This window comes from Leucopleurus acutus, assembly GCF_964270905.1.
Source record: "Leucopleurus acutus genome assembly, chromosome: 16".
Classification (NCBI taxonomy): Eukaryota; Metazoa; Chordata; class Mammalia; order Artiodactyla; family Delphinidae; genus Leucopleurus; species Leucopleurus acutus.
This window is the reverse complement of record NC_139158.1, coordinates 16,829,678-16,845,770: the sequence shown is the minus strand read 5'-3', so window position 1 is coordinate 16,845,770 and position 16,093 is coordinate 16,829,678. Positions and strand designations below refer to the sequence as shown.

Sequence of the window (16,093 nt, the reverse complement as noted above, 5' to 3'; positions counted from 1 at the left end):
TTCTCTCCTACATCCTCACCCTCCTGTATCTCATCACCTCTTCTATCCCTTCTTAGGCCTAGTGAGATCAGCGTGCTTCCTTCTTGCTCTGTGTCACTTCTTTAACCTTTGATCCTCCTCCTCCATCCGCACCCTTCCAAATCCCCTTTTACATACACACACCCCTCCCAGCCTCCACCCTTACCTCTCCTCTAGCCTCATTAAGTTACAACATCAGTGACTGAAACAACCAAAAAAGACTGCTTGTAAAATCAGATGCCCTCACTGACCCAGCAGTTTCATTCCTGGTAATATGCCAACATACACAGAAAGAGCTATATATGTACATCAAAAGGCAGGCACAAGAATATTCACTGCAACATGATTCATGACCACCAAAAACTGGAAGTGGCCCAAATCAGCAGTGGAGTGTCTTTTCTAATGACTTCCTATAAAACAATGAGAACAAACTACTGCCACACACAACACAGATGAAGCTCACAAACATAATGTTGAATGAAAAAAGTCAGACAAAACAAATCTACATTGTATGCTTCCATTTAGAGAAGTTCTAAAACAGGCACAACTCATCTGGGATATTAAAGTCAGGTCTGGGGTTACTTCTGGGGAGGATGTGGAGGGGAGTGATGAAGGACATGAGGGGATTTCTGGGGGTGCTGGTAATGTTCTACTTCTTGACTTTGGTGGTCACATGTCTTGTTCGTTTTGGGAAAACTCACGAAGCTACACATGTATGATTTATGTGCTTTTCCATACGTGTGTGATAGTTCAACAAAAAGCTTTTTTGGGGGGAGTGGGGGGGGGGCTGCACTGCAATGCTTGCAGGATCTCAGTTCCTCGACCAGGGATTGAGCCCGGACCACACCAGTGAAAGCCTCGAATCCTAACTACTAGGCCACCAGGGAGCTCCCCAAAAAGCTTATTTTAAAAAGACACACAGGGGCTTCCCTGGTGGCGCAGTGGTTGAGAGTCCGCCTGCCGATGCAGGGGACACGGGTTCGTGCCCCGGTCCGGGAAGATCCCACATGCCGCGGAGCAGCTGGGCCCGTGAGCCACGGCCGCTGAGCCTGCGTGTCCGGAGCCTGTGCTCCGCAACGGGAGAGGCCACAACAGTGAGAAGCCCGTGTACTGCCAAAAAAAAAAAAAAAAAAAAAAAAAGACACACAAATGGGCACAAGTGATAGGGCATGACAGAAATGTTTAAAACTGGACTCTGATGATGGCTGCACAAGTCTATAAATCTACCGAACATCACTGAATTGTACAATTACAATGGGTGAATTGCACAGTAAGTAATGTTATCTCAATAAAGCTGCTAAAATATATATAGAAACAAAAAATATTGAGTCATCAGAATGTAAATTCAGTGAACGCAAGGACTCTGTTTACAAGGGTTATAGGCCTCACTCCTGGAACACAACAGAAGCTCAAAAAACGTTTGCTGAATGGGGGAAACAACTGGATCCACCAAAACTGAACTCTTGAGAACTTCACTATTTACAATGTCCTTGTGGGTAGTCTTAGTGACAGTTACAGACTAGAACTAAAGGCCCTAACGTCAGACTTTTTCTATATTTTGCTTCTTCAACATAACAGTGATTAAGAGCAGACTCTATCTGGCTCCACCGCTTACTGTATGACCCTCAGCAAGTTATCTTTGTGCCTCAGTTTCTTTATCTGTAAAATGGGGATGATAATAATACCTACCTCATAGGGTTGTTATGAAGGATAAATGTGTTAATCTTCATATAGTAAGCACTATATAAATGTTTGACAAATAAAATAAAGAAGTTCTTTCTCCTGAAAATAACAAAGTAGACATTTTGAGTGGCAAGGGATAGACATGGGCAGTTCCAGTGCTTTACCTGATGAAATGTGTACTTGAACAAAAGTGTCAAAAACTCCACCACGGGGAACTGGGAGTAGGACTCGATTCTTCTTAGGTGAACACTCACAAAGAGCCGCAGAAAGTCAGTAAACTTCTCAATGTAGCTAAAGAAGACAAGAAGACAAAAGGTGACAATGAGAAACTCGGCCACCTCCCTAGAAGAGAACTCAAATTCAATCCAAATTTCTTTCAGTACAAAACTATACAGATATATAACAAATATATTTTCAGTTAAAAATATAAAGGCCTGCAACAATTACCTACAGGTCAGGCAACCCTTCATTCCATTACCACCTGAAACATAGCAGAAAAGCAACTTTAATCCTCAGACACTATCTAGGTAAGGCATCTTATAAGCTAGCGTCCTCATATTTTCTAACTCAGTGTTATGACCCAATTAAAGTGAAAGGAAATGGTACTCAAAAGGTCCATGGGCAGATGATCTGTCATTTCAATGTGGCAAGTCTGGAGGGCTGGTTTTCTTTGCTAAGAGGCCAAAATATTAAAACGAATGTGCTAAAATCCCAAAAACAAAACAAGGCTATAGGAAAGGGATGGCATCCAGGTAAGATATATTCAGTCTTGCAACCTAATGTTCATGTTTTTTCCCCACCCTCTGGCTCCTGGTGCTAATTAAACATAGCACGTCCCAATCCATTCTAAAAGTGATTTCAAATCTAAGGGAGGAGGACTGTTAGAGCTGGACAAGACTCAAGGACAATTTACTGATGCATCATTTTAGAGATGAAGCCCAGAGAGATAAAGTGACTGGCCCAAGGTCACTCAGCCAGCTCACAGAAGAATGGGACTACCATCTACTCCCAATCCAGTGCTCTTTCTTTTCACATCACAGTGAATTCCCAATTCATTTGTATTCAAATATCATTTCACAGAAGAGTGTGGGTCACAGCTGCAAGGATAAGATATTTTTGTTATTGAATACACAGCACATCATCACTCTCACATTTCAGAAACTGTCATTTTAAGCTCCTAAATACCAAAAGGTGATTAGAAAATGAGATGGGCATACCTCCATAAACCACATTTCAGAGACAGATTAAAAAAGATAAAAGATACACTGGGCCTTAGCCAAATATTGAATGATGGTTAAAAGCTATTCTGAAACTCCTAACTGCAAAAAGCTGTGTGTTTTTTTTTTTAAAGCAAAGATGTATGAGATAATAAAGGGGAAGAAGACTACTCCTCAGAAGAGCAAAACTGGCCCATAAATAAAACGTCCCATATTGTTCCTGGGACCTAGCACCCTGAGGGTGGCCAATCTGTGTGGCCGCCACACACAGGTAAGCTTATTTGCAGCTTAAAAAAATAATAATAATTTGTTTGATAAGGATCATGGGGTCAAATACTTGAAAAACAGTAAGGCACTAATCAACTGTTTTTAGAGATAGGAAAGTACAAAAAAACTTCTCTGAGGCCTTCAATCACTAATACTCAAGAGCAGGAACTCCTCATTCCTCGCTCAGCCTATTACACATTTTTATGTGGTTATTCAAAGACATCAACCAGTTTGCTGCTCTTTAGGAAGATGCACTCAATTCCCTACCACCCGTTAAAGAATAAGGAGAAGTCATGGGTCAAATACCACACAATCTCAATTTTATTTGAATCTCCAACCCAATTTTTTTAAAGAATACAAGCAAGACTGTTCAGTAGCTAAAACTCCAATTTTATTTCACCTCATTTTCTTTCCCTTGCCCACCTTCTGGTACAGGTGCTAATGAGCAGTAGAAAGTTAGAAAAAAAGGCAGTAGAGGAGAAGAGAGGAAGAAACCTGGTTAAGCAGCTCCTAAACAACTGAGAATGGACTTAGCTGTTTAGAATTAGTGGTAAGGGACCCAAGAGCCAGGAAGCAAGCACACAGTGTTGTTCATGTCACCTTTCTGCTTCCAGGCACCTCTCAGCTTTCACAGGGCAATAGGAAGCATAGGATTAAAATATAAAACCAAGAGCACAAAAGTTACACGTAACAAAATCAGAACACAGATCATCCATGATGACATTTTTATACCACCCAAATGTAAGCCATAACAAACATTACACCACAGTAAAAGTCAGAACAACTGATATCTGATGGTTGGTACAAGCAGTTGGGTTACTGTTGTGATTTTTTTAAACATATGAAAATACAGCCTTTCTTAACCAAAGCTAGAAAGGATATAAACATATAAGCTGTGTGTCTGAATGCTGATGTTTTTGAATTCAAATAGGAAGCTATTACCAAATAATGAAAAATAAAACCAACATATTACCATATCAGATTATGAGTTCTTTTGTGATTATACAAAGAAAATTTCACACAAAGCTTGTTTACAATGAACCAAACCAAAATAATCTCATGTATCAATTTTTTCAACTTCAGAATAACTTATTAAAATTGCTAAATTTAGAAAGCAGTATAACTGTCTTAACTTTAGGCACCTGACTTTATATCCTGCTGCTTACTCTAAAGAAAAAGAAATGGCTTAACTCTGTATAGCTTAACAACAAAAACAAGCCAAGGAAAATTGATGAAAATACTAACAACTTTTGCTGCCAGGCAATCTATAAATATTTACTAATTCAATACAATTTATCTGTTTGAAAGTCTCTGAACAGTCAACATAATGTTCTTAATATAAGCTTCCAATTTTCCCTTTTGTTTTTACACAGCAGTAGCATCATATTAATGAAAGCTGTAAGATACATAAATGACATCATCTGTAAGGGAAATATAAATGAGACCATGCCTCAGCATACTGTGGGACCATCTGCTAAGAGTCCTTAATAAAGCGAGGCTAAGTGATTTTAGGCGCCATTCAAGAGGACAGTAACCAAGAAACTCAGGTGTGTGCCCCATTAACAACTCTCCTTTCTTGTCATCGGTGTAAAACTCACAATAGTGACAACATTCCTATACACTGCACGACGTTCACTTGAGAAAAGTCAAACAGGAAGAACCAACAAGCAACACCAAGCAAGGAAGGGCAAGTGTAACTCCTGTACCTCCACGGGCCTCCTCTCCTGTGCTTGGCTACGCATGAGCAGCGGTCCCAGTTCCTGCACCACCTCAGACCTGCAGGCAAAGAGTGAGGAGAGGGCGGACAAGGGTGGAAGGGAGGACAGGAGGTGGACGGGCAAAGAAGACAACCAACCTACACAATTCACACAATTCACAACTTTTCCAACTCGACTCGCTTCCCTTAACCACCCTAGCCCTTCCAGCTAAGCTTGGACTTACTGGTACACACCTACCTCTCCGTTCCTCACCAGGAGCCCCAGATTCTGAAACCAAAGAGGATTACAGACACTATGCAGCGCAACGTGATAAACAGTCAAGGCCCATTCTCAGGGCACAGCCGATGCCACACCTGTTTTCATTACCTCTCATCGAGTTCTTCTAGCCTGCTCTTCACCGTGTGGGCATTGTTATCCTTGGTGATTTTCTGCAGGAGGTAGAAAGTCTGCTGGAACATACGCAGTAAGTACTCCTCGAACTCCATAGGCACACAGTTCTTGGACATGAGTTCATTGATGCAGGACATGGCCAGGACCCCAAGCCGGCCGCGCTCCTGACCCAACACACAGTTCTGGCTGCTGCCGTTAACTGATGCCATCTTTCTGGCCCGGATGTCACAGCCAAAGCGTGCAAAGTGGAAGATGGTGGTAAGGAGGGACGGGGTGATGCTGGCAGACAGAGGAATCCAACTGAAGAGATGGGCCAGGCACTCCAAGGCCAGGGAACAGATATACTCACTCTCCACATCAAGGATGGGGATTGGCTGATTCAACAGTTTGGCTGAACTAGGACTCTGCAACAGGTTACTCAGTAAGTCGCCTGAAACACAAAAGGCTTTTAAGATACACACTATCAAATCTCTTATAAACCAATTTAAGTAATTCTCCTTAAAAAAAACAAAAACAAAAAACCAAGCATTAGCATAAAGCAGAAGTTCTCAAAGTTTGGTCCAGGGACCCCTGAGAGCCCCCAGACGCTTTTCGGGGTTCACAAATTCAAAACTATTTTTAAAAGAATGTTATTTTCCTTTTTCACTTTTATTATCTCACAAGTGTACAACGGAGCTTTCCAGAGGTTACATGCCAAGTTACAAGCAACAGAGAAAAAGCAAACACTATCTATCATTAAGCTACATATTAAAGAGATTTACAAAAATGTAATGCCGCTCTTCTCAGTAAATGTTTTTGTTTGCTTTGGAAAAGTTATTTTTCATTAAGATGTATTATTTGTTAATATGCACTGAGTTCATCACAGTTACTTTTAAAAGAATTAATAAATATTTCCAAATTTTCTCAGTTTGAATACCAACAGATAAAACCCACAAAGCTCTTTAAGGACCTCAATAATTCTTAAGAGTAAAGGGGTCCAGGGAATTCCCTGGTGGCACAGTGGTTAAGAATCCACCTGCCAATGGAGGAGACACGGGTTCAAGCCCTGGTCCAGGAAGATCCCACATGCCGCAGAGCAACTAAGCCCGTGTGCCACAACTACTGAGCCTGCGCTCTACAGTCAGCGAGCCACAACTACTGAGCCCGCATGCCACAACTACTGAAGCCCGGGCGCCTAGAGCCTGTGCTCCGCAACAAGAGAAGCCACCGCAATGAGAAGCCCGCACACCGCAACGAAGAGGAGCCCCCGCTCACCACAACTAGAGAGAAAGCCTGTGTGCAGCAACAAAGACCCAATACAGCCAAAAAATAATAATAATTAATTAATTAATTTAAAAAAAAAAAGAATAAAGGGGTCCAGGGTGGGCGAAACAGGTGAAGGTGGTAAAAAGGTACAAACTTCCAGCTGTCAGACAAATAAGTCCTGGGGATGTAATGTACAATATGGTGACTATAGTTTACAATACTGTATTGTATATTTGAAAGTTGCTAATAGTGTAAAATAAATTCTCACAAGAAAAAAATTTGTAACTATGTGTGGTAATGGATCTCCATTTACTGTGGTGATCATTTTGCAAATATACATAAATCACTATTTTGTACACCTGCAACTAACACTAACAGTGTTATATGTCAATTATACCTCAATTAAAGAAAAAAAAGAGTAAACAGGTCCAAAGACCAAAAATTTGAAACTACTGGGCTAGTCAAGGTGAGGTCTGTGGACCTGCATCACCAACATAACCTGGAAGTTTGTCGGAAATACAAATGATCAGGCAACACCCACACCCACTGAAGTAGAACCTGGCGGGCAGGGGCAGGAAGCTGTGCTTGCACCAGCTCTCCAGGTGATTCTTACGCTTGCTTAATTTTTGAGAAGCACTGAACACTAAAGGAAATCACACAAAATGAAATTGGGGGTGGGGGTGGCTATAAAATGATTTTAGAGAAGACAAAAGAAGAAAAACATTCATAACTATAAAAAGAAGAAGCCTTTCCTGAAATAAAGGTGTCACTATACAAAATGAAAGGGCTTATTCAGCCCCAAGAAAAAAAATAAGGAGTAATCAATACAAAAACTTCAGTAATAAGGGAATGTAGGCAGAAAAGGCACATATACAAAGGAGAAAACCTCGAATTCAGACTTCACAGTAACAGTCAAAGCCAAAAAACAGTGGTGCAGTATCTACAAGTTCTGGGGCAAAGAATGACTTAACCCAAAGGTCCCCTTTGAGTATAAAGGAAGGTGACATCTTTTTAAAACATGCAAAAATTCAAATAATATATTGCCCACAAATTCTTAGGGAGCAACTGAACGATGAAACCATGCAAATAAAGAGATAAATAAAAAAGAAGAATTACAGAATGGTGAAGCTGTGGCAAAGGGACTAATGCAAGCACTGAATTAAATACAGAATCGACTAAACAAATGGAGGAATTATAGAAGGGTGTGCTAACTAACTTTCTCATCTTTCACAAGCACAAAGTCTCAAAATATATGGTCTAAAATTAAAATATGTAGTAAGAAATTGGTTTTCATAATCTTTTTTTCTTATCCTTGGAGATATCTTTTACAAACTAATATTCCTTGTGGAAAAAGCATCTCAAGGTCAGCAATTCCTTCCATTTAATACTTCCTGTTAAATTCAAGTAAAACTAAAACTGAATAGTCTTTAGCAAAAATATATGATACCAAAAAAATATATATGATACGATACCATTTGGTCCTTTTATTCAGTTTAATCTACCTTTAACTGCATTTATGTAGAGAGAGAGGTCTGGAATGATGTTATTTCTGTATGGTGGAATATTGGGTAAATTTTTACATTTTGCTTTTTACCTTATAGCAGCAGTTCTCAAATGTTTTAGTCTTAAAACCCCTTTACACTCTTAAAAATCACTGAGGACAGCAAAAAGCTTCTTTCTGTTTATGTAGGTTATTTCTATTGATATTTGTCATATTAGAAATTAAAACTAAGAATTTTTCAAATATTTAATTCATTTAATAATGATAAGCCCATTACATGTTAGCATAAATAACATTTTTAAATGAAAAAATTATATTTTGCCCTCCAAAAAATTAGTGAGACGAATAGCACTGTTTCTACATTTTTGGAAATCTCTTTATTGTGTGGCTTGAAAGAAGATAGCTAGATTCTCTCGTCTGGTTCTGTACCCAATCTGTTGTACAATGTTGTTTTACTGAAGTATATGACGAGAACCCAGCTTCACACAGATATACAACTGAAAGAGAAGGAAGTGGCCTTTTCAGATAACGGCAGCTATTCTAATACTAAAATCTGATGAGTACTAATTTCTTAAAGGTTAACTGCAATGTGGAATCTGAATGAGCTTTTTTTACTCGGTATACTCATAAGAGTGAGAATAAAAATGACAAACAACGTCTTAGTATTTTTATGACCACATCGTTGACCTTTGGGACCCTGAAAGAGTTTGGGGGGACCTCCAGGGGTCCCCAGACCTATTGAGAACTGCTGCCTTATACTAATGTTGGATTAATATGAACAGAGTAGTTAACGTTTCTCAGCCTCAATCTCCTCAGCCATTAAAATGAGGATTTTGTGATTTATTAATAAGAGTTTAATTTCCATTGTTAAAACTAGATTAAAAAGCTGTCCTCTGGCATCTACCTTGAAAGGTATTTGCTGGTTTCTATTCTGAAAGAGCTGCATTTGATACCAGATGAGACTCATCATGATCTCAGCTACTCAAGCTGGTAATCAGAGGACCTGGTTTCAAAGAATAATGCAAGAAGGATGTTCAAGCAGAATCTGCAAACGTTTCAGTTTGTTTATTACTGGATTAATAATTTTGATTTTTGGAATTGCTGTGGTGGTTTTCCACTTGAGTCATACAACTTTCTATCAATGGTTGTTTCTGGTATTGCTTTTTTCATCGTTCATGGACTGACGGCCATTTATGAAAGATGCCAGTTAGAGGAAATCACCATTACCCAACTATTAGAATTATCAGGGCATTTATCAACCAGGATCAAATTGAGGCTTTAGCAATGGAGGAACCAACAGACACCACCTCAGTATGATCTTATACTAAACCCGGACACTGTTGGGCCCTTGGGCCTTTTTAAAGCCTCTTGAACATTCTTAAATAGAAATAAATTCTGGCTTTAAAAACAAAAACAAAACAAAAAAGTTGGCCTTATTCTTCAGCTCAGAAGAATTTTTCCAGAATGGGATTCTAAGGTGGGGTGTGGGGAGAGCAACACATCAATGATAACACTGATGTTAAGAACAGCTACTAGGACTTCCCTGGTGGCGCAGTGGTTAAGAATCCGCCTGCCAATGCAGGGGACAGGGGTTCGAGCCCTGGTCTGGTAAGATCCCACATGCCGCGGAGCAACTAAGCCTGTGCGCCACAACGACTCAGCCTGCGCTCTACCTGAGAGCCACAACTACTGAAGCCCGGGTGCCCAGAGCCCGTGCTCCGCAACAAGAGTAGCACCGCAACACCGCGCACCGCAACAAAGAGTAGCCCCTGCTCGCCACAACTAGAGAAAGCCCGCACACAGCGAAGACCCAACACAGCCATAAATAAATAAATGTTAAAAAAAAAAAAAACAGCTACCATTTCATGTGCTATTATTATTTGCTTGGTGCTGCACCAAGCACTTTACATATTCTCATTTAATGCTCCCAGCTCTAAAGTAGGTATTATGATTATCTGCACTTACAGACAGTTAGAATAACTCAAACACAGATAGATGAGGCATTTCCCCCATGTTCCTCAGCTAGTCAGAGGCAGAGCTGAAACTAAAACCCAGGTCTAGCCCCAAAGCCTATGCTCCTTCCCAGAAGCCAGGTCAGGAAAGATGATGCAGCCAAGAAAAATGATCAGTCAGAAAGCTAATATTCAAAAATAGAAAAATATGTAAGATCCAAAGTCACATGTAAAATAGCATGTGTACACCATGACAGAAACTATAGAAAGATACAAGCACAAGGACAAAGACTGAACGGGAGTATGCAGAGGTAAAAACCTGTTTATGTGGATAGGATGATCTCTGACTATTTTTTCCCCTCAAAACAAGTATCTTTTAATGTTGTTTCTCGATAAAAATTATTTTACTCAACTTTAAATGTTTCAGGGAATTTTAGTAAATCATAGAAGAATTTTTCCAAAATTATATATTTTTTTTCTTTTTTTGCGGTACGCGGGCCTCTCACTGCTGTGGCCTCTCCCGTTGCGGAGCACAGGCTCCGGACGCGCAGGCTCAGAGGCCATGGCTCACGGGCCCAGCCGCTCTGCGGCACGTGGGATCTTCCCAGACCGGGGCACACATCTGTGTCCCCTGCATTGGCAGGCGGACTCTCAACCACCGCGCCACCAGGGAAGCCCCCAAATTATATTTTAATCCAAGTGAAGGCATCGCCACAGAACAGAGACCCTGCTTCATGCTGCAGCATTTCCAAAGCTATGCTGAGACAGCTTTAACAAGCTCTTGATTATAAAGAGGACTTGTAAGAGGGCTCCTCGATTTTAAAAAACCTGTGACCAACTTCATCGTCCCTGAATTGGGCCAGGCCCTGGCGGCAACAGACACCCACGCCCCAAGTAGTACGTAGGCTACTCTGGGGCATTTACTGACTTGGAAGTAACCCAGACATGGTTGGAACACTTGTAATGGGCTTTCATACAAAGATCCCCTCAGCTTTCTTCTTTTCTTACTTATTGAAATTCCACATGTGTTCTATTCAGTTCTACACTCACTAAGAGTTTCTCAACCTCAGCACTATTCACATTTGGGGTTGGATAATTCTTTACTGTTCTGTGCACCGAAGGATATTTAGCAGCATCCTTGGCCTCCACTCACCAGACGCCAGTAGTACTCTTTCTTCAGTTATGTTAACCAAAAAGTTTCTCCACATTGCCAAATATCCCCTGCAGGGCTAAATCACCCCAATTAAGAACCTCCGACCTAACTGTAGCCTCAGTCCAGTAAAATGGGGAGAAACTCTTTTTAAGGAACCCTTGGGAGGAGGAAACAAGATCAAAAGAGTTGTGATCCAAAGTCCCGTTTTTCTACAGGTGAAAAGATCTGCAAGTACACGAACATGTGCATCTTATAAAGAGTTTGGGAAAAAACCAGAAGGTGTAAACTGGTCGCAATCAATTAGGGCTAAGACATCTTCACCCTAAAAAACTTTCCATCGCCAGTATATATACACATCTATATTTAAAACTAAATACCATGTGTGCAAGACCGATATGGCCCCTTAATTTTTATTACAGAACAAAGCTAGCTCAGAACTACAGTATTTATGTAATTTCGTTTTGTTCACATTTTTTCCCATTTTCCAAGCAAAAAGAAGCAAGGACAAGAGGAGAGTAACTAAGGAAGAGGGCTGAGGCTGCACGAGCAAAGAAGGAAGCCGCACCACGGCATACAGACGGTACATCCACACCTCCCCTCACTCACTCCTCAGAGCAGAGCTGCTCTTCTACAGAGAGGACATCCAAGGTCAGAGAAGGTAAACCAAGTTAAGCAGCGAGCCAGGACTCAACCAGGGAAAGGCGGAGGCAGGCAGAAATGGTGAGAGTGACCGAGACAGCAAACTTAGAAGAAAGACAGTGCATCTCGACTGGGAATGATGGGTTCACATCACTGTCCCACCCCTCACTGGTGATGTGACCTCTGGCAAGTTACCCGCCATGAACCCCAGCTTCCTTTTTGTAAATAAGAGAGAAAACCATCATCAATTTCACAGGATTCTGGTCTAGTGAGGTGAGTTTAAGAGATGAGGCAATAATTTGGGGAACTATTCTGAGAAATGAACTACACACACCTGTCAAAATTTTTTCTATAACCAGACTGTTAGAGCAGTTGTCAGAGGGACTAGTCCCTGGGTTTTATTCTTTGAAAGTGATCAGACAGAAAATGACATTACAAGAAAACATATGAGAAAAGAGACCAAAAGCCCACGGGGCCAAGTCTGATGGGTAGCTGGGCAGGGCAGTGAGAGTCTGGCAGGGACTGCTGATGGGGTATGTTTAGGAATTATCTGAGTTTATTCACTGGGCCCCATGGTTTCTCAGAATTTCCTCCATAAAACTGAACTCACAGTCAAGAGAGCTAAAGAATTTTCTAGACATTTTACCACTTAACTTAGTGTCTTAAGGGCACAAAGGCAGTTGAGCAAAAGCATCAAAATAAATGTTGATTAAACCATTAGCATTTTTGCCCATATAGTGAAGCAAGATCTGATGACTTCACTCACAACTTTCATAAAGAGAGTTAACAAGTGAACATGCAATTTTTTTTTTAAAAGAGGAAGTGTACCAACTTAAAAGCTTATTTAACTCCCTAGTCCACCCCCCCACCAGTTTCAATTTATTCTGCTTTTTCTCAAACACTAAAATTCAAGACTTCAAAAATTTTAATAGTGTCTAAGAGGCAACTCTCAAAAAGCACTCATCATATTTTTAGGTTTTGTTTGTATGGAATGTCAACTGAGTTCTTATTTTATTTCCCCTAACCTCATAAACAAAACCTAGGCAAAACATGAAAGAGTCAAGCATTTATTTTTGATTTGTATTATCTAATATTCTCCAACCTGGCCTCCAGGATATAAGTCTATCGAAGTATCAACTGAGTTAGCTCAGAACATGTACCTGAAAGAAGCCAACTAAAACTCACAACTTTTGGTACTGGAAAACGATGTCAGAAAAACAAGTTTTACTAAAGTAAACTGCTGCTGCTCACTTAACCTGGATACTAAGATAGTATTCAACTATCAAAAGAACCAATTTTTGCAAACTACTACTGAAATGAGATGACAAATTTTTTTTTTTTTTTTGGCCACACCACACGGCTTGTGGGATTCTAGTTCCCCCACCAGGGATTGAACCCGGGCCCTCCGCAGTGAGAGCACGGAGTCCTAACCATTGGACCACCAGGGAATTCCTGAGATGACAAATTTTAAGATCAGCCAAACTGCAAGAGATTCCAAGGTGTATACTCAAAAATCAAATCTCTGCATCTTTGCAATTTTTTCTTTAATCATTCAAATATTGCAAAATATAAATCTGCTAAGTCACCTCAAATATCCACTTTGAAAATGAAGGTTTGCCACCAAATACAAATAAAGTTCAATTTCCGGTAGGCTTTTAATATACTCTAGAACTCTGTAATAGTTTTTAACCTAAGAAGTATGACAAATGACTCTAACAGTTTTAAATCCAAGTATGATAAATAGAATTGAAATAAATTAGTAAACTGTAAGCAGTCTTCAAAACTTCATGATGTATTTTCAATTCTACAGCAACTCTGCAAGAATTTCAACTTCCACATATTAACAACAGGCTACATGAAACACCTAGGGCTCAGAGATGTCTGATTTCAACAGCCTATTTCCTTGAGGTAAAGGAGAAAGATGAGGAAACACTTCTCATTAGCCACATCAACCTTTACAGTAGAGGAAGTAGTATGTGTCATTTCACAGGATGTACTCTACTTGAAAAGAATTTGTGACCATTTAACGTAAACAGAAGCCATTTAGAAGTGAAAAGTTCCTGCTCAGACACAATTTCCTCTTTCCATCCATCCTTGAAAGTAGCCATTTTTAGGTGAACTGCACTCTGACTTTTGAAACAGATATTAATATAACTATGGACAATAACTAGCCACCAGTAAACTATTTAATGGCCACTGTAAATATGCCCACACTTGATCAAATAAATCCGAACTTTTGTAAAGTCAATGCTGATTACTGCACACTGGTTCCCAATCTGTCCAGGCCAAGATGACTTTTCCCTGAGCCCATGAGGAAGAAGCACTCCACATGCCCAAGTCCCCTCCTTCGGGCTGCCACCCACCTCCTATGACCTGACCCCTGCATGACTGCAAAGCAGACCCATCACGCCCACAGGCTCATACCAACCTCAGCATGAGCAATACAGCCATGAAATATGAGAAAAAGGGAAAAATAAGCCAGGAGGGACAGCAGTCATAAGCTGAAGGTGCCACCTTCCTGATGGGCAAGGAAGAAACAAGCTATGTTGTTCAAATTATTATATTAGAAAGTACATGTACTTACAAGGAACTAAGAAAGTCAGCTACTCGGAAGACAAGGGCAGAGAGGCCAAAAATAGATTAAGGAAGAATGTGCATCTGTGTCTGGCATAGATAAGCAATTGCTACCCTGCTGAGACCCCCAACTGAATTTAAAAAGAGGAACACAATGTGTGGTGCAGACCATACCACTTTCTCCTGAGGTCGGGGATGGTGGTGGGGTGGCAGCAGTCACGCTGTGTTTGTCCCAGACAGTCTCCAAGATACCTACCAAGAAAGGAGAAACTGAGTTTAAGAGAGAAATAAAACCTAACATATAAAAATCAGATTTAGGAAAACAATGTATTGATATATTTGATCAAGAATCAATATTTAAACATCTGTCTCTATGTCTAACTGCTTTTTCTGGACACCACCACCTGGATATTCCAAACTCAATTTATCTTCCCCCACAAACCTGCCACTAATATTCTCATGCTCCTCACCAGTCAACAGTACCATCCGCACAATCTCAGCATCTGGCCTCTGCTCTCCCTGTCCGGCCTCACCCCCACCCCACACGCAGGCTTCATCACACTGCACTATTTACTAGCTGTTCCTTTCTCATGTGTTCTCCTTCTTAACCTCTGAACTGCTCTCCCCCTTCCAATCCAACTTGACCTTTCACCAGTCTAACTAACTGCTACCTGTCTCTCAGAATTCCACTCAGCTGTCACCTCCTCCAGGAAGTCTTCCCTGCTCAGTTTTGACTGCACATAAAACATACCTCTACCATAACTCTTAACACATTGTCTTTCTCCCGTACTAGAGTATACCTTACTAGAGGGCAGGGATTATGTTTTATTCCTCTTTATATCTCCTTACAGAACCTGGTATGTAAGATGATCATAAAAGCTTTTAAAAATATTTTGTTCTCAAAATATTTAATATTATAACATGGAAAACATTGAAAATATCATGTTAAGTAAAAGAAGCTAGACACAAAAGGTCACATATTCTATGATTCTATTTTTATGAAAAGTCCAAATAGGAAAAACCAGAGACAGATAATACACTAATGGTTGCCAGAGGTTGGGGTGATGAAAATGTTCTGGAATTAGACAATGTGATAGTAGCACAACCTTGTGACTATATTAAAAACCACTGAGCTGCTACACTTTAAAATGGTAGATTTTATGATATGTGAATTATATCTCAATTCAAAAAATTTTAGTGTCGGCAAAAGTAGGACACAGAGATATCAGACATGGTCCCTAACTCCAGAAACTTAACATCTAGTTGTGGATGTCAATAAACATGCTTTGAATGAATAAATGCTCTGAGGTTTGGGTTTCCCCTAGGGATTTGGGGGAGGATGGGGGGTGGTAAATGACAAGTTTACTTTTAATCAAAACACTCTTACAACCAATTTTAAGTGCCCACCTCATGACGACTGCTTTTGTAACACATGCAGGGAAAAAAAAAAAAAAAAAAAAGTCCCTAGATATCCAAGAAGCAGCCTGAGTAGAAGAGCTGGAGACAGAAACCCTTCTGGTCCCTACAACATTCCCTCCAGCGCGCGGCTCAGCCTTGTGGCCCGACACCGCCCAGAACCAGCAGCTCCACTGACAGCACAGCGGGCACGGCCCTCGCCCTGTCTCCCTCGAGACACAGGGGCTCCGTTCTCTTCCTACCTTCCTGTCTCATTCTGCAGTTTGCTTTCTGTTTATTCTTACTCTTCACTCATAGTCACGAGGCTCTAACACAACAGA

The 16,093-nt window shown here is 40.6% G+C and overlaps 1 protein-coding gene across 2 annotated transcripts in view; it reads right to left on the bottom strand.

The window, feature by feature from the left end:
• XPO6 (exportin 6) overlaps nucleotides 1-16,093 on the bottom strand; it is a 106,814-nt gene that overhangs the window by 46,418 nt on the left and 44,303 nt on the right. For both annotated transcript variants that reach the window (XM_082857396.1, XM_082857397.1), the window contains exons 6-8: nucleotides 14,532-14,609; nucleotides 5,270-5,723; nucleotides 1,866-1,992 (exon numbers count right to left, since the gene is read on the bottom strand). In XM_082857396.1, coding sequence (XP_082713522.1) covers nucleotides 1,866-1,992; nucleotides 5,270-5,723; nucleotides 14,532-14,609 — 659 coding nt within the window. The remainder of the gene's footprint in view (nucleotides 1-1,865; nucleotides 1,993-5,269; nucleotides 5,724-14,531; nucleotides 14,610-16,093) is intronic.